At 39.3% G+C, this 26,424-nt stretch overlaps 1 protein-coding gene across 3 annotated transcripts; it reads left to right on the top strand.

The window, feature by feature from the left end:
• The first annotated feature begins 45 nt into the window (after positions 1-45).
• On the top strand, positions 46-25,975 carry KLF3 (KLF transcription factor 3). 3 transcript variants are annotated; one of them, XM_085322883.1, is made up of 7 exons: positions 46-163; positions 3,912-3,950; positions 10,699-10,795; positions 18,051-18,546; positions 19,031-19,181; positions 23,627-23,787; positions 24,620-24,975. In XM_085322883.1, the coding sequence occupies exons 3-7, from the start codon at positions 10,739-10,741 to the stop codon at positions 24,661-24,663; spliced, it is 909 nt and encodes a 302-aa protein (XP_085179009.1). In that variant the 5' UTR covers positions 46-163; positions 3,912-3,950; positions 10,699-10,738; the 3' UTR covers positions 24,664-24,975. The 3 variants fall into 3 exon arrangements, with proteins under 3 accessions (XP_085179009.1, XP_085179007.1, XP_085179008.1); XM_085322881.1 differs by lacking the exon at positions 24,620-24,975 and adding an exon at positions 25,027-25,975 and having other exon boundaries at positions 47-163; XM_085322882.1 differs by lacking the exons at positions 46-163; positions 24,620-24,975 and adding exons at positions 3,079-3,313; positions 25,027-25,975.
• Positions 25,976-26,424: the final 449 nt, after the last annotated feature.

Raw genomic sequence — 26,424 nt, 5'->3', positions numbered from 1 at the left:
CTGCGCTGCCCCCAGCCGCCGGCGTTGTGCCCCGGGCGGCAAGAGGCTGCTCTGCCGATACGAGACTAAAGTGCCGTCGGGTCGCTGCTGAGGGGAGAGAACCGCGCAAAACTGCGCTGGAGAGTGTAGCGAGTTCCTTCGGCTGTGTCGGGAGGGCGAAACGGTGTGGGGGTGTGTTTGTTTTTTGGTGTTTTTTTTGCGTTTCAGCAGTAGCTCCTAGGTGGTTCAGTGGCGCCCTGTCCCCTGTTTAACTGCAGTTAAGGGTGATACTGGCTCTCAAAAATGTATTTGTCTCACGTATTGTCATCTGATTTAAGGTCTTTAATCGTGATATGGATGGAGTTTAAACACACAGTGTTTGGATAGCACCGTGACTTAAATACAGAATTAGAAATGATGACCGTAATTAGCTTAGTTTTTCTAAATGCTTTTTATTTATTTATTTATTTAGCCTGAATGGGAATAGGAATATTTACTTTGGATCTTTGTCAGATGTATGTCTTACACAGCTAGGGGGAATCCTGGAAAAGGAAGGCTCGATCTTCAAGAGCCCACACTGGGATATCACAGACTGGGAGAAATACCTATCCTAGGATAGTTCAAATGATCATTCAAGAGCTATATGAAAAAAATGCATTAAAACTGCTTTTTACACTCCCCTGGTAACTCAGTTTCTGTACCTGCACTGTCTGCTCTGTTTTATTTACTTCCTAGCCTTTGAAAATTCAGGAAGTGTCACTGTTTGTAAGGCTCAACTCTCAAAAGTTTTATTGTTATGATAAGCTAAATTTGCATGGCTGATGGAAGAGCTTTGAGGACTTGACTTTATTTAAACTAATATATCCAAAAATGCTGATTACTTGTGTTGAAAACAGAGGTTTAAATGGGGCTGCTCAGTCATGGTTTTTTTTCCTGTAGAATACTTCTAAGATACAGTCTTTTGGTAATTGCACGAGGAACTTATTTTATGAGAGGAACCACATCTGGATTTGATAATCCTGCCTGACCCAGAAGACATTTACTTCAAACTAACTTTCCTCTTGTATTTTTAAGGATATAATATTTTGTCTACTATGAAAATACAAAAATCTGAAACTGATTTGAGTGGCCTTTTTGTTTTTTGTCTAAGCAGGCAAATACTTTTTTTTTCTTTTTTTTTGCATGCGGTGGGTAATAGGTAATGTGTTACAGACCACAAGGGAGACTGATGGTGAGGGCAGAGAAATAAGATGTTAAATGGTCTCTTCCTTCCATGAGAAACTTAACTGGACAAAATTTCATCTAAGTAATAGAACTATAAGACAACCCTTAGGTACTATAAGTATTCAACCTATGCAATATCTGCAAAAGTCTTCAGATAAGTAGTGATGTAAGTGTGAGTGGGATTAGGCAAAAGTTTTAAGATACTACAGATAGGAGTTATACAACTACCAAATTACTTATATTTCCAGATATTCAATGTGAAGAAAGTAAGGAACTGATACTATCAGCATAAAACATACACCCACACATGTCTGTAGGTGTTAGACTAGCCAGTTGTAATCTCATGTGCATTCTTGAACTTCAGTCATTAAACTAAACTCTACAGCAGTTACTAGGTGATAGTAGTTCACATAGTTTGCAATAATGCATTCTCATACTTGATAATATTAGATGTCTGACCCATGGGGGGGAGTGTGTATACACATACATTACATACATAATGTATGTATGTGTATAAACAGTTCAAAGTACGTAAGAGGAGAGAGAGTACTGAAACCATAGATTTGAAGGAAACCAAATTTCTAAGTTATTCTAGTATATGGCATCTGGACAAGTTATGCCTTTTTCTGCCTCATATCATCAGCCTGATGATTTCGTTTATTGAGATGTATATTTGGGGTGATTCAAAAATAAAAGCAACATACCTGTAGTAAATTAGGTCCCAAAGTAAAGGCTCGGTATATGCGGAAAAGATGCAGAAAAGCTGGATTGCTAAGTGCAATATATTGCGAGAGTGTTGTTAGGTGCACTAAGTTACGTTGGTCCTCAGCTGTTAGGCAATACTGCACAGGATGAGTGAGATATGGGCCAGTAAGCCCTAGTTTTTAAAAGTTATCGTTGTATTGATCTGATCTCTAGTTCAGCCCGTGGAGAAGGTACTTACTGCTGGACCGCGAGCCGCCTGTGGGGCGTAGTGGAGATTGAGCTCTGCAGAGCTGCTGGCGTTCTCCAGCCCCGTAATAAATAAATCGGTCCCGGGGACGTTAATCATCGTGACCTGTGGTGTCTAAAAATCCCGTGCTGCCTGGTGTTGTTAAGGGAGGCTGTTTGTAAACAGGGCAGGTCCCCTGCATGAGGACAGTGTTTTTATTCACACCCAGTGAACAAACACCTCCACCCAGCGCTGTTGTTCGACGCGGCTCCAGCTGCTCCCGAGCGGCGCGGGGTCAGGCCGGGCCGCCTCGGCGTCTCGCTGCGCTCCCTCCCCGGCGCAGCCAGCGGAGCCGTTTCCTGTTCTTTGTTTCAAGGCTGGGCTTTGCGTCACGCATTCCTGGTGGCATGTGTGCTGCTCCTTCCTGTCCGGGGCTGCGGGCTCCTGGGGCCCGAGCCCTGCCGCGCCGGCCGGACCGGGCCGCCCCGCCCCGCCCCGCACGGGCCAGGCCCCCCCCCACGCGGGCCAGGCCGCCCCCACGCGAGCCAGGCCCACCCCACGCGGGCCGGGCCAGGCCAGGCCCCCCTATGCGGGCTAGGTCCCCCCACGCAGGCCGGGCCAGGCCAGGCCACCCCGCACAGGCCAGGCCCCCCCTACGCGGGCCAGGCCAGGCCAGGCCCTCCCACGTGGGCCAGGCCAGGCCCTCCCACGCGGGCCAGGCCGCCCCCCACGCAGGCCAGGCCAGCCCCCCCCCCATGCGGGCCAGGCCGCCCCAACGCAGGGTGCCCCCGCTCTGCCGTTGCAGGATGTCCGAGCTCGCCTCTGACGCCCGCCCACGGCCCCTGCGCGTTCGTGGGCCACGAGCGAGCCCGAGAGCCGCGCTCTCGGCGCCGGGCTGCGTCGTCGGGGGCCCCCTCGGAGGCGCGGGGCCGCGCTGGTGGAAGGGCGGCGCGGGTAGCGAGCGGAGGGTCCGCGCCTGCACCGCCGTACTTGGGTTGGCTCCTGCCCTTCTCCCGCCCGCGACCCCCGCCGTGGGCACCCTGTGTTTCCGGCTCAGGTCGGAGCTGCGATTCCTGAAAGCCATACCTGCTTTCTCCCTGTCTGAGCTAGATTCACCGTCTTCCAGATTTAATGCAGAAAATGAGGCACTGCTGCCTAACTTTTCTTGGGGATAAATAGGTATGGCTGGCTTATATTTTGCATTTTTGAAAGAGTAAAAACGCATTTTTTATTCTTACTTGTCTTCTCCCTCCCTCCTCCCCCCTGACTACAGGCAGATATAGGGAAACATCAAGAGGAAATTCAAAAAGAGAACATAAATCTTTCTGTTGCTTTGAGTCCGACCGAAGAAGAGCTAAGGACCTGAGCCAAAGCTCATTGAAATCGAGAGAAAGAGTTGCATTAACTTCAATGGGCTTTGAATCAGGCCATGGATGAAAATGCAAGATGGACTGTTTCTTCCTCTCTGTCACTTATATGCTGGAATATGCCTGTTTTCTGTACACACAGAAATACTTCCACTCTTTTATTCTACTCCTTTTTATTTCATTCATTTCTTTAAGTAACCTTTTTGTTTTTGCAGCTGCTCTTTCGGATGCTAAATATTAGTTGTTTGTGCTCACTGCAAGTGTCTTAAATCCTATTGTGTTTTTTAAGTATCAGAAATGTGTACTTTATAAACTTCCTCTTTCAGTACTTAATTATATATGAAAAATATTTTTTAGTAAGTTAAGAATATGTGCATATCCTTATATCAACATGTTTCTTTTCCCTTCAGAAATCCAGATAAGAGGTGGTGTTTGGCCACACAGTTTTGGTAAGTTGTTCATTGTTTTTGTTACTCTCAGTTATTTTACTTAATTATTTTTCTGTTAGTTTTAGAGTACTGTTCATGAGGTTACCCAGTAGAACCTGAGTAAAAATCTTTTAATTCTGGTGCTGTTAATTTGCACAGAATTGTAATCATATTTAATTTTTTTCCAATGACAGAACAAAAGTGTTGCACTTAACTGTAGTTTAATATTGGAAACAAGTGTATTAATTGTAGTAAATGTAGTAAATCACTAAATGTAAAAAAAAAAAGTGGCTCACACCTTTTTGCAACCAGAAGTTTTACAAAATCTGAGACCAAGATTAATATTACAACAGTTTTGTAAGCCAACTTTTTAATATTAATTAACACTGCTAACTGGAGATCTTTTAAAGGTCTTTTGTGCTGTCAGCATTGAAGCTTTGTGTTTTCATTCCAAGGCTAGTTGCTTCCAATCCAGAATATGAAGTTTGGCCGAGCTGGTTTTAGAAGAGGTTTAACCCTTCCCTGTTAAGAGTTCACTTGATGCTGAGGCTTACTTTTGTGGTTTCAGTAGCCTTAGTGGATATCTCTTGAGGTAAAAAGATGTAAGCATACACCAACCAAATAGAAAAATAAAGCTCTAACAGATTTTTAAATACTAAACCAAGTAAAAATGGAAAAAAAGCCCAAACAAACAAACCTGTCTGGTCTGCCTATCATGCAGTCAGTGTATTACCAGCAAACTTTATACACGAAGGGAGGGCAGAATTTCCTAAAGAGTCTAGGCTGCTTTGATCACAGTCTTACTTGTGCCCACTACGCTATCCAACTATTCTCCTCCTTCATTTTTTTTTTCCATTTCCTTCGATGCACAGAAGTTCGTGGATATCTGCCCTATATTCAGATTAAACACTTAAGCTATTATTTATAAATGTGTACTTTCTTATTTTAAGATTTGAATTTTTTTCCCCTGCCCCATTCTGTTAAAAATGTTAAAACTCTGTCTCATATGTTTCATCAAATAGAACCCTACCTGTTAGAGAACAGTATTTTCTGTCATTCTTCTCTAGCGGTAATAAATAAAATTTATGTTTTCCCTTTAAAATTATCTTGAAAATTAACCTCTTAAACACAACAAAAAACAAAGTTCAGTTTGGAAAGGTAAGATTATCATACCATTCCATGTACTTTACTTGTTTTCAAAAGTCTGATCTTCTATCCTTACTAGACTGTTTCCCCTCCTAAGCAGTAGCTTGAGACAGGAAACCAGACAGCAGTCTGCCCTGATAAGGGAGAATACTGTCTAATGTAGGTACCTCAAGACCTTTTCTCTCTCTCCCTGCTAGGTTCACTAAACATAGAACTGAGGAGTGAACAGGGTTTACATGGGGTCCATTTTTCCTTAGTAAAAATGACACTTTTTACGAACACTGTAGGGACTTTTCGCCTAGAATTTTGGCATAAAAGAGATCCATTTTCAGACATGTGGCTTCAAAGAGTCTGTAAAAGTGTTATCATAAATTTCATTGGATACTGATTAGTCTGCTACACAGCTGATAAATGATTATGTCAAAATAGTTCTAGGTCAAACAAAGCGATGTCAGCAAAGTTAGGATGCACAAATTGTGCAAAATGCCAGATTTTTAAGCTTGCTTGCAGTTCTGAAAATAGAAAGGTAAAAGATTTTCAGGTCAATAAAAAACATAAATAGTCTGAGTTTCCGTGCTATGCAGAAAGGACAAAAAACATTTTGTCACATAGAAATGGAACATTTAACTATGAAGGATTAGAAAAGAATAACAATTTTGATTAAAAGAACTGAAGCTTCTTATTTAGAAGCATATTAATCATAAAATAACATAGGGTGGACCTGTTGAGGTCATCTGGTCCAGCCACTCCTCTAGAATGCAGCATTGCACTCTGGAGTTTTTTGATTTTTGATTTTTTTTTTTAGTGACACAACTCAATGAAGTCTAAACAAAATATTGTTGTTGATCCAAATATTCTTTTTTTAAATGCCTAATAAGTAAAACCTTCAGCTGAAAAAATGGTGCCTTGGTATCATTTTCTTCTTACTCCACACCCTAACATTTTCAACATTTTATTACCATTTCCCAGTGGAAATCCAGTGAATAAACCAGCAGAGAAGGCTACTGAGTAGGAAAATTTTTTCTTGGTGTACTAGTTCTTTATAATTTTCCCATTAGTGTTCTTTGAAGGCTGATCTGTTTCATTCCACCTGCGCTGAGCCTGGGCCTTCATTCCTTTCCCTGCTCTTACTTTGACTGAATCCAACTGCTATGCTGAACTTGAGAGATTCTTTGCCTGCTGCTATTTTGAGGCCCAGTGCAGTCAAGCACTTGCTTACTTCCCATTAAAGTCCATGGTACTTTTTTGCTGACTCGGGTCTTGATGAGCAACTGGTACTGTAAGTGCAAACAAATCTTGTCGCTAGTTCTGGAAAACACGTCTTCGACCCCTTCCTGGGAGTCCTGTTCTCAGAAGCTTGTTTTTCTCCATCTAACTGTCTTTCAAGGTTGCATTGGAGAAGATTCCTTACCTAAGTCCAAAAAACCTCCCTGCCCTTTGGATTTCATCAGTGGAGTCTTCTGATATTATCACTTCTCCTTAACATCAGGGGAAGTTTGACTTGAGGCTCACAGGAGAAGTAGTAGTTTCAGAACAACAGAGTAAGTTTCAAAGGGCTTGGGCCAAAGCGTTTTGGCCACATGACTTGCATTGGTTGCTAGATACCAGCAATGCCACAAACGCTGCAGTGTCTTTGTGGAGGGCACTCATGCAGCACTAATGTAGCAGATGTCATTACATTAATTTGTAATTATACCAACAACAACAGTGCTACTTGGAAGCATTTAAGCTGAACCTCACTGTGCCATAGAGCAACATTCCTTGCTTCTCCAGGCACAAGGATTGAGAAAGCAAGCTCCATGCGTGGTTTTGTGCAAGAAAGGAGAGGGGCAGAAGTTACGGTTGCCACCCCGCTGTCCACAGCAATAACGTCAGGTCTCTGACGGCGCTTCCAGGGATTTAGTGAGAGCTCTGTGCTAGAGGGAGGATTTGTTGTTGTTGGATGTGCACAGTCAAGATGGGCCCTGCACCCCGCCCTTTCCTTTCATAACAAGTCTTCATAGTTGGTGGACCTTGAAGGTAGGTGCACTGAACAGCCTGCATAGCTCCACTGCAGTTGCTCTTCTGCAGCTGTTCTGCACTACAGATCTATAATCTGAGGCCCTTCTTTAACTGCTCAGCAGATCTCATCTAGAGTAAATAATCTGTGCAAAACCTTGTTGTCAGAATACATTAAGTACCTTTAAGCTTTCATTTACTTACATCTATCACACCATACAGTACTAGGGAGTTGATATCAAGAAATCTCCAGTCCAGACAGGAAAATGAAACATTCCTTTTGGAAGGGATGATTTGCTGCATATTGAACCATCATCTTTAAAGAAAAAGGTCCTTTAATTATTAAGGGGCAGAGTTTTCACTGTTTTCTGTTTTGCTTGCTGTTTTCAGTGGACTTCAGGGACTTTGACTGGACTTTACCTTGCACCTGTCCTTATTTGCATACAAAAACCAATTGCTTCATTTGTCTTTCTGAAGTACAGGGTGTGAGCAAAATCTTATCAAAAGCCATGTCCTGTTTGGACAAGTTGGACTGCCTTGGCAGAGATCCACAGGGTGGAGTGAATGGGAGGAGGCAAGAAAGTAAAACTGGGTGGCTTGTTAGCAGAAAGAGAGAGAAGGCGACCCAAAAAAAAAAAAAAAAAAAAAAAAANAAAAAAAAAAAAAAAAGACGGAATGTTTGCCTACTAGATTGCGGTTAATTATTTAGTTTCAGATTACGTGCATTTTAAATTCTTTTAACTCACATTAAAACTTTTAATAATAATAATAAAAATAAATAGTTTATACAATATGTGAAAGACAGGCCCTGCTTTTTGGTACACTGAATATAAATGTATTGTTGTCTTTTCACTGCTTTCTTCGGGGTACCTCAGGAATGAGAGCTGGTACTTCAGTTTTCTAGAAATTAATTGTATTTACTAAACAATTTATGGGCTTTCAAACAAGTACATTATGAAATCAGTGTGTACAGTAGAACCCGACTGCTTTTCATTCCTGTATAATAGAAATGGATAAGACTGTTTACCTTCCCTACTGCCCCCTTCTCAAATATTTAGGAGAGAGATGGGGAGTTTTTTTCATTAGTAGGTATTTTTTTTAATTGGAAGTAGCATGCTTTATTTCTGTGGCTGTGTGCACGCGCTTACTCGCTAGTGAATGGGGTCCAAGAAATCAATTTGCAGCATTCTGTTTAAATACAAAGAAGTTTTTTTCATGAGTTTATTTGCAGTCTTGGGAGAGTCATTCTGAGCTAAATTTTAAATGCCAGACCCAAAGCTGGCTTATACTAACTCTGTAGCAACTATACCAGATTTCACAAGATAAGGATCTGACCCTCCAGTCTGGACCTACAGGACCACGCACCATACATTAATTGATTTTCTTTTCTTGAAAATCTGTTTCCACTTATTTTCAAACTGGGAAAAGAAACCTATCTCTCTTAAGAGTAATGCATGTTAAAGGAATGCTCAATTTCCATACTATGAAACAGCAATAAAAATAACGTTTTCCTCTACTGTTCTTAGATGACTGCATCTGACAAAGATTGAGACCTGTTTTTTCACTTTTGCAGCACACTTTCTGTTTTCAGTGTCTCTAACTCCTGCATAGTAATTTAGAGCCCTCTCAAGAAACACTGAAATGTGTAACATGACATATGAAATGCATATAAAGTATCTTTCATACACTTTCTTGGAGAAAAAGGAGAAAAAAAACCCTCTTGAATTGAAGAAAATCCAATTGTAAAACCACAAAAATGACAAAAAGAAAAACCTGGGAGCATGGTGGCTTACTTGGAACTATTTTCTTTTTTTTTCCTTTTAGCTGACTAAAATAGTTGACTTTATCTATGCACATTTAAACTAAAAATCGAAAGTTTCTGGAAACCTGAAAGCAAGTAGTTACATATTCTTATATGTGAGGTCTGAAATGTTGCATTTTACTGTAAATATTTTTTAATATCTAAAAATACACATCATGGAAACAGAAATGTCAAAACTTTGTAACCACTTAAAGAAAAATAATAATAGCTTATTCTCAACTTGCTCACAAACATGCTTAATGTATTCATAAAATTACCGTAAATTTTTAGCAAATAGTAGCATATTACAAAATACTTCTAAAATAAAACCGTTCACTTTATTTTTGCAGTTTGGTTTTATCAGACCTTTGACTTTTGTAAGAAGAGTTATGAAGATACTTTCGTTTATTATTTAGGAATTAAACTGGTTTATTCCCAGTATTCAAGAAGTATACTGTAGTAACATTTTTCTGTAAGTCATCAAGCTTTGTTCATACACAAAAATTCAGGATAGACTTAAAACAACTCATGCCATCTTACTTTGGAAGTTCTTACTAATTTTTTACCTACAAACACAGATGATAGTTAAATATTGGAAGACTGTTCATTAGGGTAGGCTTATTAGATTTGTTCTAATTTGGGGAAGATACATCTTAAACATTTGATATAAGTATCTGGGAGAATTTTCTGCCCACAATTACGTGTATCGTGTTGCACCTTCAGCCCACTTCCTTAGGATGAACTTGTCCTGGGGGGGAGGTAGTGTGGTTGTATTGGTTTATTTCCAGTGCCATCTACTGGTTAGAACCGAGTTAGTGTAACGTCCTTGTATCCTACAGAGGTCATGGTGCTTCTAGGCAGTGCTCTGCAGGGTATACTGTATGATCAGAACTTCCTCATAAAATACATAATCCCAAGTAGTTTATAAAAGCTTTATCAACACCTAAATGTCATTAAGAACAGTAATCCTTTGCTTCCCTTGGCTTCTCTCTAGACTCTTTCTGGGCCACTGCAGAACTATCTCCTCCTCCTCTCCTTCATGATGTCTTTCCAAGTTGACCATGGCAGATGTGCAATGTGATAGTTAAGCTCTAACGTGCTTTATGTTAAATACTTTTATCTCAGGCAGTTCAAAATATGCTAGAATTGGACAAGCAGAAAATGATAGAGAAAAGAAGTAGGGCTACACAGAATACAATCTAGATTTTTTTGAAGTGTTGGGTTTGCGCAGTTAGCACAAATGGTTGTTGTGCTGTCAGTAAATCCATTCTTTCAGGGAAATAACTAATGTATGGCTTATGGGAGGTTGCTGCAGTGTGTCATGTACACCTCTCCAAATTATTCCTGGTTTTTAATCTCTTTTCTTTTGCATCGATTTCGGTGTCATTGTACGCAATGGTTTCCAACTTTTCTGCCCGGACTCTGAGAGGAGCAGCCTCTCCAGAATCAATTCACTATATTATCAGCTTAACAAGTTTGTTCTGAAGTTGAAGTGTTGATGAAAAATGCATAGTCTAAACCATGACGTGTTGCTTTCCACACTGACAGCTAATGAAAGTTGAGAATAGATGTGCTGATGTGCACACAGTAAAAACTAAAATTAACTTCTGTTGAAGACAACAGTTGTCCCTTGACTTCAGTGGCAATTGGGAAAGAATAAAGTTGTGATAACTAAAATACTTTAAATGAAACATTGTCAAACATTTTAAAAGCTATGCTAGTTATAGATAAATACTCAGTCTGACAAAATAATAAGTTCTCTCCAATTCAGAAAGTTAATTCTTGGCTTTCCTGCTTTTCTAAAACATTGTCTATCCCTTGTAGACCAGGACATCAGAGGCACCAGGACAGCTGAATAAAAAAGATGCTAATGTTTGACCCAGTCCCTATCAAGCAGGAGGCCATGGAACCTGTTTCAGTGGTAAGACTTTTAAATTTTTTTAACCATTGTGATCATGCTATATTTTTCCACCTTTAAGTTTATGTCAAGATTTCTGTAAGCATTGGACCACTCTAGGAACTGCTGTGAAGCTGTATTTTGCTTTAGGGCAATCAAAGTCACATTCTAGGAAATCTTTTTCAGTAGTTTATGAATTTGTTGTCCCTAGAGGATGTGCCCCATCCCCTCTGCTACTGCTCCTATCCCCAGAGCACGGGGAGAACACCCAAGCACTCCTTAGCCATTGCAACTGACAAAGAAAGTAATGGCTTTCTGCTAGGTAAGTTGGGTAAATTATCTTACCATGGGCTCAGATGAGAACCAAGGCAGTGGAGGAAGAATAAGGGAAAAAAGAGGAAGGTAGGCATTTTATTTTATTTTATTTTATTTTATTTTATTTTATTTTATTTTATTTATTTTATTTTATTTTAATTGGGTTAATTTTCATCAACTTAGTGTACAGGGTCAGCTCAACCAGGAGTCTAATAAGTAACAGGGACAGGAGTGCGTAGCTGGAAAGGTGACAGTGAGAACTGCATTGGTCTAGGCTGCCAAGGAAGTGGTCTTACCTGTACTTCATCTATTCAACTTCTCAGAAAGGGAAGATTCTATTTTTTCTCCCTGCCACCCAGCTTTGTGCTCCCACCATCTCTTTTGCCTGAGGTCTAGCAATTGTGTGGAGGCAGAATAATTTGGATCATTTGCATCAGCTCATTGAATGGTCAGTATGGGTAACTCACCAAAAATAAAAAAACAATACTTTTTTTTTTTTGTCAGATCAGAAAGCTGATCTGACTTGTTCTGCAGCTGCTCAGCCTACAGCAATGGCCAGGAGAAGGGAGAGAGAACAGCACTTCCCCTCTCAGCTGTAGTCTGCAATTAGATCAGATTATGTGTAACATGAAACTGCACCTGTAGAAAGGCTGATCCATTAATACTGTGGAGGCAGTGTGCATAAATTAGAGTGTATTAAACCCATACTCTGAATGTGTCTTTCAGTGGAAAGTTTGCTTTCTGCTTATTTAAAATATAGAACAATTGCCATAAATTTAAATGTGTCTGTAAACAGTCTGATTTTTTTGGTGCTATTAAGACATATGTGAACTGTTAAATTTATGTAAATCGTAAAATTACAATTTCATTTTCATGGAGTTTGTTTGTTTACTTTTGAGCAATGCTAGAAAGATAGTCTATCATTGAGGCTGTAAGTGTATTGACATTTTTGTCAGTCAAGAAAGTACATTAGTATCGGTCAGTCTGTCTACCATTTCAATCACAATTATTATATATTCTTACTAAGATAAATAGTGATTGCCTAAGATTATTTAAGGGTATCTAATTGTTTTTGTCAAAGGCAGAAAATAGGTCACATCCACAGTAAAGGAGCTGTCATTACACTAGTGACAGAAAATCGCTATGGAGACACTATGAGCTGTCCTTTGCATGCATCTGCCTTCGTCTCCCAAAGAAGGCTCTGCAGTGGCTTACGATGGTGCACACAAGAGACAAGATCCATTCTGCAAAATGGGCAGGGTCAGTCCTTTGAATGGATAATCAAGGAAGGCATGAACAGTCCCCTCCCCAGAATGGAAGATGAAGGAGGAATTATGTATGCCAGGTGCTACATACAGATGTATAACACCTTCCACATATTGGACTTCTGGAGTCTTGCATATACCTCTAACTAACTATTAGATACTATGTAGAACATTTTACTAGATGTGTGTGCTTTCCTTTTACTTACTGCATAATGTGAAATAAAAGAAGGAGAGACAAACTGGAAAACTGCTTAGATTCTTTCCTGAGGGAGTTCAGAGGAAAGGACGCCGTTCGAGTGAGGGTCCTCTTGTGAACATTACTCAGATTTTCCTCAGGTTGGGGGTGTGTTTGTCTCAGCTCCTGTGCGTGCGCTGGCTGCTCCATCCAGAGCCCTTGAGGTCCTGGCTGCCCTGCGCTTCTCAGTAACGTGGTTTCCTTGGAGCCTGGCTGCCAAGGACCACTCAGCTGAAACTGTTCTGCAAACAATTTTAAAGGGAGGGAGGGGATCTTGATACGGAGAGAAAGTAGCAAAGGATAACAGACAGAGTGTGTTAGTTTTCTTGACCTTTTTTTGAGGAGAAATATGTGGGTTTTTTTTTTCCTGACTTAAAGCCTTTGAAAATCAGGATTTATTTGTATTGTATCTGTCATTTTGATAGTGTCATTAGAGGTCAAATAAAATAAAGCTCCTTAGGAATTATTATTTTACCTGTTTTGATAATGAAGTGTATGAACATACACTGTCTGTAGGTACAAAGCTTGTCTTAAAAAAAAAAAAAAGATTGGTTGGGTGGGAGACACAAACAAATTACAGTTTTGACACCACTGCGTTTCAGGGCGTGTGGCTGAAAGGATTAACTATACTTCTCAAATGACTGAAGCTTGCACCCAAAGTATTTCATCACTCTACCAACAGCTCGAACTATTTGTCAAATTGAACTATGAAGCATACTTTATGATAGTTCTTAATGAAATAGTGACAGTCATTTCAGTCCTACCTCAGTATTCACTGTGAGCAGTTTTTGAAAATTTGGACAAATACCAGTGACCATTCAGTCACAGAAGTTGCTTTTTTATGGGTTACCATCTTTTTTTATGAGTTGAAATAAGTAGGGTTTTTTCTGACCTTCAATCAGTCCCCAAAACTATTTGGTTCACCCCTTTTTTAAGACAAAGTGGTATGCGCTACATGAGAGGCTGAGTAACTAGTGCAATTAGAATACGAATTTCACATGATGAGAATACTTTTTGCATGTATTATCTACTGCTTGAGTTGAAGCCTATTCATTCTCTTATGTGATACTGATTTGACAACTTGCAGAAGTAGGTAAGCTGAATCATCATCTGTTTTTGCAACAAGCTGGTTGACTTTTAAAGTCAAATGCATTGGGTTTTGTAGTTTATAAAAACTTGATGAATTGCTTCAAAATCTGTTAGCCTACAAAACAAAAAGGGTGTTTCACTCTGGCAGTTAAAACAGAATTCAGCAAATTATATCAGATTAGTGCTTCATTAGTGCTTTGTAGTGTCACCTTATGGAAGCAGCAGTCTTCTGGGTGGTGAAAGGTATGCTTTTGACACATTTGGCCAGTCTTCATTCCTGACGGATTGTCAAGAGGAAAAGCATAGTGATTTCTTCTCTTTTCTGAATTACAGATTTAATTGTGTGAACCACCTGGATGTTTTCAAAAGATGCCTCAAAAATACTAGAAATTGCTTGTTTTTATTTTCTAGTCTATTGTCAGTTCAGTACTGGAGGTTTTATTCTGGATAAGCAGTAAGGGAAAAGAAATGAACTGCTTGGTAAGGTCAGTTTGGAGACAGTACAGGAATATATGCTGAAATACAATCCTACATCTTTATAATGATGTTCAAGGGAAGTGTGTCAGCTTAAATATTTTAGGAAACAGAGCAACAATAATTAGTTCTACATTGTTCCACCAGAATACTTCTAATCAGTGCTAAATATTTAGTATTGCCGATGTCAGATACTTCATCCTGTTGCAAATCAGGAGCAGATCTAGTGAGGATGAAAAGCTGCGTGGCTGCAACCTTGCTGAACAACAAGGACTGCACCAGACAGTGCTTACAAGTGGAGAGAACCAAAAGTCTCCTTTTCTTCTCTCTCCCTTCCTCCCCTTCGTAAGTGGTACGAGACATTCTTAAAAAACACGGCCTGGTCTGTGTCTTAACGCAAGTTAACTGTTAACATCTTTGTTCAATTGTCATTTGATCTGTTTACTTCAGTGAGACTCTCGGCTGCAGCCGGGCCGGAGGTCAGTCTCTGTTCTGCTCTGCGGCTGTGGCCACAGCCAGGATTCTCCAAAAATGGGTGATGGCCCACGAGAGAAGTTCCAGGACAGGCACTAAAGGACTGTTCTTACAGGCTACCTAATATACACCTGGCTGCCGCGATCAGTGACATTCAGAAAACCAAGTAGTTGCAGGGAGTTGTTCTTTTTTGTTTGCCGTCACTGACACTCCCAGCTTGGAGAGGGGTGATGGTGAGGTCTCCCCTGCTCTCACAGTCTGTATCCCCAAAGCAGGACTGTCACTTCCCCAGCAAAGGGGGAGAAGTTGAAAGCAGTGCTTCCTGTCAGCCGAATGGCGATGGCTGTCACCCAGGGAGATAGCAACTGAAGCTTTGCTACATTAAAGACAGAAAGCGTAACTATAGGACTGGCGAGATGTGTCTAGAAGTGGCTTATTCCAAACTAACTCAGAGTTTCAACCACCTTTCCCCGACAGTGAAGCAAAAGAATAGTCCACCCAACAGACGCTGTTTAATCTATTGCCTCACTAACGGCAGGTAGTCTCCTTTTGGTTTTTATAGACTCCTTCTAATCCCTTTTCACCATTCTTGTGCCCAATACAAATTTGGAAAATTCATAATTATGTGCACAAATCAATTCCAGAAATTCCTTTTATTTTCTTTTTCTATTCACAGAAGTGCAAGAGGCAGAAGGAGGTGGTCTTTCTGCCAATTCAGATTTCCTATTTATTCCTGTAAAGAAAATAATCTGGGGCCCCACATTTTTGTATCATGACTTTATCTGCTGTTCAAACAGAAACGTGACAGTTAAAATCTCAAAAGGAAGAAAAGTTTAGAAAATGATTCAGCTTTTGTAAACTGCAACAAAAAACAGTTGACGAATGTTAACTTTGTGCCAGCTTAGTTACAACAATAAAAACCTTTTTTTTTTGCAAATTAATGCAAGGCATATGGAGTAATACCAGGTCCCTAAGATAATTGCTTTTTAAAAACAATTGTTTTATTCCTAATTCTTGAAGAGTATTTCTTGCTCGTCTAGATTTATTTTGCTTATATTTTCCATTACATAACATTTTAATACTTTGATATTTTTCTAATACCAAGTTAATGTTATTTGAAGAATTGAAAGAGAATAACTGTTTTAATAGTAGAGGTACAGCTTGGAGATGCTTCGTTCTGTAGTGGACTCAATTTACTGACAATGTTCCTGGAGATTCAGATTTCATAGTCTTTTTCTTTCTGGTGTTCCTTTGCATCTTTCTGAACTGTGATTTTCAGAAGACTGAGCTTGTTAAAAAGTGCAGCATTGTAAGGCCCTTGTTGTGCATCCATTCATGTGGGCTGTGATACGTGAAAGGCTATTTAGATAATACCAGTTTATTATTTTCAGATAACTATGGTTTGAATATAACAGTAGTTTAGTTGGATGAAAAGTGCACATTCACCTACACTGGGACATGCCTCACAAAATGCAATAAATGTTTGTATATAGTGACCTTGTGACCATCCCTGACAAACTTGCAAAACTGCAAATACACTAATGCTTAGTTGTACTATGGAACGCTTACACAGTTTTTTGAAGCTGAGTAGACTTTGTACTCCAAACCAGTAACGCTAGTTTTAATAGAAAGACTTAATATCTCTAATGCATTTATCGTTTGAATTTCTGCTTACACCCATAACTTGGCTCAGGCTTAGTAGATACTAAATAGTGTTAAATATTAAACTCTATTAATATTCAGTAGCTTTGCTTAGATTTCTGATAATTCTCATTATTGCTTGACTCATTAATGCCGATGAGTTCATACAACTTGTCTAACTCAGAATTGCTTGCAATAATGATATTTTAGTAGAATTCTGAGTAACCAGTTACCAGCAAAGACAGACTTTTTCACAGACTGAATTTGCAAGAATAGTCAAAAGAAGATTAATTAAACAAAATTGCAATGTTTTTAATATAGTATTTACTATTTGAAGAAATCATTTTTAGAAGAGTTTTATTACTATCCACCTAGTTCTCTTCTAAGTGCCATTTTGGCATAATTTCAAGCCATTTGGCTTGAAATTAATGTTTAGCTATAAGTATTTTACAGAACAGGTGACTCCACTCTTCCGTTGTTTCTCATCACAGTAGTATGAATCAAAAGAAGAATACACCATTTTTTTAAACTCACATAGGACAGTTTCAAACAATAATGGGGAAAAGGAAGACAAATACATTTGTGTTATTTTGCAATAATACTTCTAGTTACCATTGATATTTAAAATCAACTAAATGTCCCTCACATGGAAGACAGAGGTAAGAAACTAAGATGATTTAAAGCTTGAAGTTCTCATCTTAAGAAAAAACATATAGAAATGGCATGGAAGTGACTGTATAAAAGTACAATAGTCTTACAGTTCTAATCTTTGTTTCTTCCTAACATTTTGAAGATTGTTTTTTTTTTAATCCCACTTTCCTAAGTCTATTTGATGCTAAAGAATTAAGATGTCTTTAACTGTTGTCATGAAAAGTATCTTTAAGTATCTTTTAAATACAAAATTGATCTGGATAGTGGTTTAATAATATACTCTGCAATATATGCTAATACTTTTTGGTTTACAGAAATTATTTTTACTAAAATGAGGAAATGATCATTTAGGTTAGGAATAACTTTGGGCTTTGTGTGATTTTGTAATGAGAATTGCTAGCTACTACCACTAATTGACAGGAATATTCATCCAGCACACCAAATCTTTATTCTTTCCTACTAGGTTACTCAGTTTTTCAAAGTCACACTGTCTATAATTAGCTTTTTTTTTTTTTTAATCCCTTTCTCAAAAAAAAAAGTTTAGAATTTACCTGTTGTACTCTATTTCTTTCTCACCTACTGCTCATATAGTTCAGTTGTATAATTTTTACTGCTCAGGGAGTTCAGATACATATTTTCTTGTTTTAGTGAAGTTTTGGTTTATGATTACTTTGGCAACTAATCAATTTGATCAATTACTTGTTTAACTGATTGGTATTCATTACTTGCAATTCTAAGTCCAGTTTAATTGCTGTCTTGCTTGACTTCAAGCTCTCAGTTTGTACTTATGGGTAGTGCCATGTACCTGCCAGGTTGATTAAATATGTGCAGCTTAATGTATGAAAAACACTTCTTTAAGGAAGAAAGAGTTGAATATGCCTTGAGGATTTGTTTCCATCGTTTGTGATATGTTGCTTCTGAAATAGTGAATCAATACTTGAATAACTTACTTTGTGCTAAATATTATGCTTCTTTAATGTACTTTTAAAATAAAAAGTACATGAAAATGCTTTCTTGAAACCTTTTCATTTTGCCTCAGTTTTATTAACTGCCATTCATTTTCAGAAGCAATTGTGTGTGTGCATGTGTTGATTTTCTTTTTCTCCCTCTTACCTTTTCCCACTCCTCCTAACAGTCATATCCGTCCAATTACATGGATCAAATAAAGCCAAACAAATACAGCGTCATTTATTCTACACCAAGTATGTTGCACAATAAATTCTACTCAAACCCCGAAGGACTATCAAATGGGATCCAAGTGGAGCCAGTAGACCTTACGGTGAACAAGCGAAACTCGCCGCCTTCAAGTGGAAGTTCTCCTTCCCCACTGAAATTCCAGACTGTAGCCAGGAGAGCTTCACCTGGACTGGCCCTGTCCTCCCCAAGCTCACCTATCAGTAAATTCACACCATCACCTCCAGGAGTACAACCTATTTCCATGCCGATAACCATCCCCCCCGTCATGGCCGCAGCACTGACACGCCACGGACTAAGAAGCCCTGGGCTGCTCCCAGTTATCCAGCCTGTCGTGGTCCAGCCCGTCCCTTTCATGTATGCGCCCCACCTCCAGCAGCCTATCATGGTGTCCACAGTGCTTGCGGACGAGATGGAGAATCCAAGCAGCATGCCAGGTGGGTGTTATCAGACTTTCATGCCAGCTCATCCCGGGAAAATAACTCTATATTCAGGCACTTCTTAGTGTGTTTTATTTTTTTTACATTTTAGGAAATGGAGGACTAATTCCTTTTAGTTCTTTTGAAATAATGCGTATAACTTACTGTGTGAATATTTTCCCAGACTTACCAAAGTCATATTTTACTCTAGTTTATACTTGCATAAAGCTGTTTATCTTAGTAGACCTCCTGAGATTTGAACTGATGAAAATGAGCATTTGAATTCTAATTCATCAGGAGATAGACTAAACACTGGGAGGGCTTGTGTTTTAATATGAATTGTGTTGGAAGTTTTGTGTTTTAATACAAACTGTGGCACTAAATATAAAGTGGCTGGGGGATTTTTTTGGTTTCTAGCTAATAGATTTTACCCATATCCTTTACTTACACAATGCAGTATTTTTCATCTCTTGTCTTCCCTTTCGTACCATCTCCTCTACAGTGCCTGTCATTGAGTCTTACGAAAAGCCTGCACTGAAGAAGACAATTAAAGTAGAGCCAGGAAGTGAACCATCCAAGACTGACTTCTATCCTGAACAAATGTCACCTCCAGTGATGACTTCGTTGTCTCCCCAGCAAGTTATGTTGCAAGAGTAAGTAGCCAACGATAGTCCCAAAATAAGCAGAGGAGTGAAATGAAGTTCGTTAGGGTGGCTACTAATTCTGGAGGGAGAGGAGAGTTGCTATGTTTTAGAACATGTGACAAAATATCAAAAAAAATTGAAGCATTAATCGTTGCTGAAGTCAGCAAAGTATTAGTCTTTCTTCCCCCAACTGCTGCTGTGAGATATGGTTTCAACTTTTTCTGCCCAGCAATATAAGCATTGATACGTATTTGTATATAGTAAGCATGTAGATCTGTCATATTTATGAAATGCATTTCTGAAGTGGGACTAGACCCAGTCCTACAATCCACTAAAAGCAGAACTCCCAATAAGCCAGTGCTACCTCTTTATGAAAAAACGACAGCAAGCTGGAAAAATACTGCAAGGACATTTCATACTGCTATCTGTATTTTTATTGCCTGAAATATTTCTTACAAAAATATTCTTGTGACTTTTCTTTTTCTTGGAGGACTACTCTGCCTTTTAGTAAGCTTTGGCTATCCAGTGGAAAGAAACGCTCCAGGCCTGCAAGTTCTTTATGTAACCAGTGATATTTCATATTTACCTGAGACTAATGTTTCATAGATGTTTCTTCTGGCAGCACTCTCTCCTCCCCAGCCCCATGTTTCCACCCCACAACCAACTCATTTGCACTGGCACAACTATTATTGGAGCACTTCATGAACTGGAGAGCAGAACTAACCAGGGTTAAAACAGTCCTATTTGCAGAAGGCAGAACAAGGACTAGGAACAAGAAGTGAGACTGGGATAGAAATCTTTTTACTGGAAAAATAAAAAATACCTCAGGAAGTACCTGAGGAACCACAGCCACACCTCCATTTCCTGATTTAGGGACAATTCTGAAAATTTCTGCCAAAGTCATGGAGTGGTCTGGAATCTCGCCCATCATCCTGCCCAGGCAGCAGGCACTGCCGTAGGCAGCCCTGCAGCTGTTGGAGTGGCTCCAGTAGAAGCTGGAGCAAGGAATTGAAATAAAGCTGGGCTCATGATACACAACCTCCAGATGTGTTTCTTTCCTTTCTGCTCACCATCATCCTTGGAACAGTTGTATGGGCCCTCACTTCCTAGAGTGAGGAAGGGAAGGGAAGAAGGACCCCAAACCAGCACATGAGTGTAGAAAGATGGGGTGATTCCTACCCATGATAAGGTGAATTGCAATACCAGAGCTGATGGCCCTCTTGTAGTTTGTCTCCAGCCAGGTTATACATGGTTGCCAGACTGCAGTCTCCTTGCAGTCATCTGTTACTGCATTTAATTGCAGTACTTACACCTTTTCTGCCTCTTGGGGAAGATGCCAGAGTTAACCACTTGCCAGCCTGCTTTCATAAAGCAGAATGCTGTTATTTTAAAATAACCTTACACATTTTATTACAGTAAGCATACAATAAACTAGTAAGCATCCATGTTTACTGGGTGATTATTTATCTTCTGTAATGGACCTGCCACACACAGCAGTCAGGTCTGTCTGTACTTGAATTAACTTCTAGGTCAGGACTGTCAAGCACTACAGTTTACTTCTGTTCTTTGTTAGGCCTCTTTAACAAGAGCTAACCAGTAAGTGCTGTTCCTGGCTTGTACCACACCCTTCCTCTGAGGCTGAGACTTGTACAGATGCCACCTGCTTTAATTATTTCCCAGTGAGTCCAGTTTCCACAGGAAACCCATGGATTGAATGAGGAACATAAAATTTGGTATATTTTATAGACAGCATTGTTACAAAAACCTTTGAATGATTCATCTCTCCAAAGCATCTCCTCTGCTGGCCAGTCTACGGGCATTAGGTTTATGGAGATAATGTTGTCCTATTGGAATGACTTTTGTTGCTTCCCAGCTGGCCTGGAGAGCTGCAGTTCTTGCTCATTCCTAAAGCAGGCCTTTTTTAGTTCAAATTCTGCTGCTGATCTACAACCAGCAGATTGTAGGTGGTGATTTTTGTTTTCTCATTATCTAAAAAATGTATAAATTATTCAAGTTACAACATTGGAGGCTTAGCATGTGGAATATTTCCTGTTGTCTCACAGCTTCGTCAACCTGTTGTCTCTACATGATGAGCCTTAGTTATAGAATTTTTTTCTTTTTTTGTCATTTGCCATAGGTTCCAGCTGCCCAAAGTGCACTATTGAAACACATTAAGGCACGTTAAGGAGGCATAGGAAACCCTCAGTCTCACTTTTAAGTGACTGATGCTAAACTAACATTAGTTTTTCACATACACATTACATATATAATGTGGGGATTCTTGCTGGACTTTGACATGGCTAGTAATTGACAGAACTATGCTTTTTTTTCTAAAATGAAATTTTAGGTTATAATCTCTGACCAAATATAAGAAGCGTCTTTAATATCATTTTTCTTTGCAAGTGTAAGCGAAGTCAGGCTCATGGTGCCAGCATAGCATGGTGTATTGGTAAAGGAGGTGGAGAAGTTGCTTAAGTAAATCGTAACATGATTTTGGGAGGATACTGTTATTTCTTTTCAAAATGATGCTCACATGGTTATACTTGCATTAATTTATATGTAGTTGTGTAAGAAGGAATGGAACTGTGAAGAGGTAGGAATGTACTTTTATTATTGAGTCTTTATTTACTTCTGATTTTTGACACAAGCTTTTTTTTCTTAAACTGCCAAGTTCAAGTACAGTTTTAAACCCCCTTGATTATTGGTAAAATTCTGTAGTTTTACTAACCATCTTTCCTCTAAAGGGAAGATGAGACAGCGATGAATTCTGAGTGCTTTATTTACACACTTGTAGATCAAAAACCATTACAAGTAGTATAGTGTCAATATCTTTTTTTCTCTATTTTTCCAGAAGTTAGTGTTTCCAGGACAGGCCTCCATATATAGAGACCAAAACCTGGACCAGCTCTGGCTGCCCCAAGCCAGAGCTGCTTCAGAAAGAGTAGTATGCAGCAGGTTTACAACTGAGCATTGCTTCAGAAAAGCATTTCTTTAAAAGCTAAGAAGCCTGCCTTTCTTATTTAAGAATATGTACGCGTGTCACCATCTGGGGTTTCCTGCCATTACAGTATTTTTAGCTACATTTAATGTGTGCTTGAAGATTACATACCTACCACCACCCAGCAGTCACAGAAACATCCAAGAAAGAATTTAGCTCCCAATTTGAAACTTGTAATTCTGATAACAGAATGAACAACTGAATAGCAGAGAAGAAACTTTCCTCACATCAGTAAGTGCCAGCCTGCTGCTGTGGAGAGTATTAGAAAGTATTTTTCTGATTAAATCATACATGAGATCTTCTTTGTTGTGCCTGATAAGCCTTGACCTAAGGACCTTGAGCACATGCCCTTGATTTTGCTGAGAGATGCAGGCATTGAACATTTCTGAAAATTAGATCCTAAAGGAACTTGCTTTTAAGTTTCAGTTAAACCTAAGTGTTACTAAAGTAATACAGCAACTAAGAAAAGGCTGGAGTTCTGGAAAGCTTATTTCTATCAGATGGAAGAGCTGTTTTACAAAAGGGAATGCTAATATCTGCACGATACATTTCAGTTAAAAGCTAAAAAATATCTAAAAGTGCTAATACAAATCTGATAATTGGTTGAAAAGTATTGCTTTGTGAAGCTGTAAGATCTGTAATGCCTCTTAGGTATTTGAAAAATCTTTTTGCTTCCTTTTTCTAACATTGACACTGAAGAGAGTCAAGATTGGACCCAATTCTGAAGCCAGGGTCTTGCTTGAACCTAAATAGCCATGCTTACTGACATCTTTTTAAAAAGCTGGATGCATTTTCACGTGCGTGGATGTTTATGCTCTTATTTATTACAGAAATCCGTAGTGCAGGATTCTCTTACCTGCATCATACCTGTGGGCTTCAAGGCAAAAAATACACTGTTTATGAAGGTGGAGAGCCCGTGCAGACATCCTGTGGGTGCGTCACACAGGCTGAACTCCACTTTTAGGAATGGGCGTCAGCAGTGCAGGGAGGCCGCACCCTCCTGCCAGCCCCAAACAGGAAATTCTTAATTGCTCGCAAAAGGAGCGGCTGGAACAATAAAGATCGAGCGCTGCTTGGAAAGCCTGAAGATACGATTTCTTTAATAATATGGGAAAGCTGTTCCCAATTACAAACCTATTAGTTCGGGAAACCTGGGTTTGTCTGAGAAACAATAATTGGAGGATTTTTTTCCCTTTTAAGTTTTAAAAAAAGATGATAAACCTTATGATCAGTAAAAATGGCTGTTTCATGCCACAAAGGGAGTAAACATTTAAAAATATGACTGCTACAATTCATGAAATCTGCTAAGCCCTGTTGAATTTTTCGACATGCGTGTAATGTTGTTTGTTCTGCCAAGAGACAGTGGTAGCGAATAAGGGCTCTGTCATGAATCATCTTAACTGATGTTTGCTGTGCTAAATATTTTTCATTTTTAACATTCAATTTGACTTCACAGGAATCACCCTTCAGTTATAGTTCAGCCAGGAAAGAGACCTTTACCTGTGGAATCCCCGGACACGCAAAGAAAACGCAGAATACACCGGTGCGACTATGAAGGCTGCAATAAGGTCTACACTAAAAGCTCCCATCTGAAAGCCCACAGAAGAACACACACAGGTTTGAACGTTGTTCTGCTTTTCTTTCATCAGGTCTATGGTAAAACAGTAGAGTAAGCTTTTAGTTTGCGCTGATCAGCAGATTGCCACAGGTGCAAATAATAAAATGACATATGATAGATCTGGCAGTGTTCTGAATATAATTACAGGCCATGAGAAGGAAAGATGTAACAGGAAGAGCCCAAAACAAGAGATTTTAAGCCAAAGCAGGATCATGGTTTCTGCTGGTATACTTTACATTCACTGGCTCTTTGCTTATTTTCTTTCCAGTTGCTTGCAGATTACTCACTCTGTACACCCTGAAAACACCAAATTGGTCAAATTGCAGTACCTCAATGCTTACATCACTGCTAAATTTGACCTAGACTTCCATGGGAGTAGCCCATTTACAAGAGTCTGGACTGTGTGCCAAATATAAGTAGGTCTGGCCATGTGGACATGCTAACCATTGGTCCGATAGTGTACTTTTCTGAGTGCCTTTTTAGTGCTTTTTCTGAGTGAGCATTCTGATAAAGATTTCTCCACTTCTGTTCTCTGTAGATAAGTTTATTGTGGCATACTGAATGCGAGATATGTACATGTACACACACACACACACACACACAGAGCTTAGATTTTTACAAACACAAAGTTCTTTTTACAAAGAACTCCATTTTAGGTAAAATGGAGTTCAGTTCTTAACTGTCTTACATCTACACAAGCCAGACCTTTACCTGGTTGGCAGCACAATTGTATAAATGAGAATGAGGATCACACATTAGAATATAATTATTGAGAGAAATTTTAAGTTGAACTACTTGTGACGGTGGTACCATTTATTTTTACTACGGTAGGTTTGAGAGGTCACAGCTGGATGTCAGCCTGGTGTGTTGAATGATAGAAAAAACCCTTCTCCTCCCAAGTAATTTGCAATATGAGGTCCTGTTTTTGAAAATAGTTGAACAAATGGTTAAACCTTTACACTGCTGGGCTTGATGAGACAAAACAAGTGCTAATATGGCAGAGGGAGGAACAGAGAGACGATAACAAAATGAAGTTGTGGCAGGAAACAATTTTTTGATCTGTGAATGTTAACTGCACAGTTTCCAGTGCAGAGCACTCCACAGCACAGGGCTGGTTGGAGGTTTTTTTGGGTAAGCATGGAAGAACTTGCTGGAATTTGAGAAGACCAGAGGATAAATCTGTTGAATTATGGGTATATTTGTGTCTTAAATCACCAATTCTGTGTTTCTTTTTCTAGGTGAAAAACCATACAAATGTACTTGGGAGGGATGCACGTGGAAGTTTGCTCGTTCTGATGAACTAACACGGCATTTCCGCAAGCATACTGGAATCAAACCTTTTCAATGCCCAGACTGTGACCGTAGCTTTTCACGTTCGGACCATCTTGCTCTTCACAAAAAACGCCACATGCTTGTCTGAGTGTCTTCTGTCCCTGCCTGCCTTCCATCACACTTTTTTTAAAAAAAAAAAAAAAGTGCATTTTATTTTGGATTCAGCTGGTCTGAATCTCTGAGTTTATACCATTAAAAGCTTACATATGGTCAGTAATAGATATTATCTAACCCTTCTACGTCCTTGCCACGGGTCAGACCTAAAGAATGTGAACACTTCTTCTTTTTTTCTTTTTTTCCTGGGGATGCTAAGCAAACCCTTTCAGCAGACAGTATGTTTAATGTATTCCTTTGTGAATAAGGGAACTTGTAAACTAACAGCTTTTGTTGGTTTCTTCATATAATCAACCCAGCATATACTGATAAAGTAGTAAACGTTATTTGAATATCCAGAATGCTAGTCCTTGCCAGAGACTTTATTTATGTGCCCTGTAAAGGATACACTCTCTTCTTATGCTCAACAATGCAATGAATGGATTCTCCAATCCTCATTGGTTTCTGCAATATACTTAATACAACAGTTTAGAAAGACACCTGATTCGGAAATACCCTGTGCCTGAACAGTGAATAATACTGTAAAATTTGATCTAATGAATATAAACTTTACAGAAAGAATGTTTGATTCATAACAGAGTTTACCCCAGTCAAGAAGAAAAATCAGCAGAAATTGGTCTGTACATAGAGTTGTATGGCTAAACCTATCTCATCTGTCCTCTGTATTATAGTATAGTATATAACCCTGTTTTTACTGCATAATGCCCTGGTGGATTTGTTAAATGAAGACCTTGTGTGACACTGTGTGTCTGTTTGTTGTGCAGCTGTATGGATGGAACACACACGGTACTCTCCTGTAACATGGCATTAAATGATATTCATAGAAACCTACCACACCTCATTTCAGGGATATAGACTATCCCTCCATAATCACTCCCATACATTTCCTCTCCTCTAAAATTTTTTTATCTTTGCTGTACCTCAGACGTAGTAGTTGTCATGTCAAAAATGCTCTGAACTGTATTGTTGCAAGTGCCACTTTAATACACTACAATACTTAAAACAATTAATTCACAATATTTTTATGACAAGAAGGCATCAGATACAAAGAACTTCTGATGATAAGTCATGTATCTGTTTTGGGTAAAGAAAAAAGCGTGTACCAAACAACCCACTAGATAACTCTGATTTGTAGCCCTGTTAGTCTCTCAGTGGTGGACTGAGCTTTCCTGTGGGAGTGTCTATTGCAT

The sequence above is a fragment of the Rhea americana genome, unplaced genomic scaffold (assembly GCF_003343005.1).
Source record: "Rhea americana isolate MKP2758 unplaced genomic scaffold, rheAme1 scaffold_8, whole genome shotgun sequence".
NCBI lineage: Eukaryota > Metazoa > Chordata > Aves > Rheiformes > Rheidae > Rhea > Rhea americana.
Note: the sequence above shows the minus strand (reverse complement) of the source record. Positions and strands in the feature narration are given on the sequence as shown.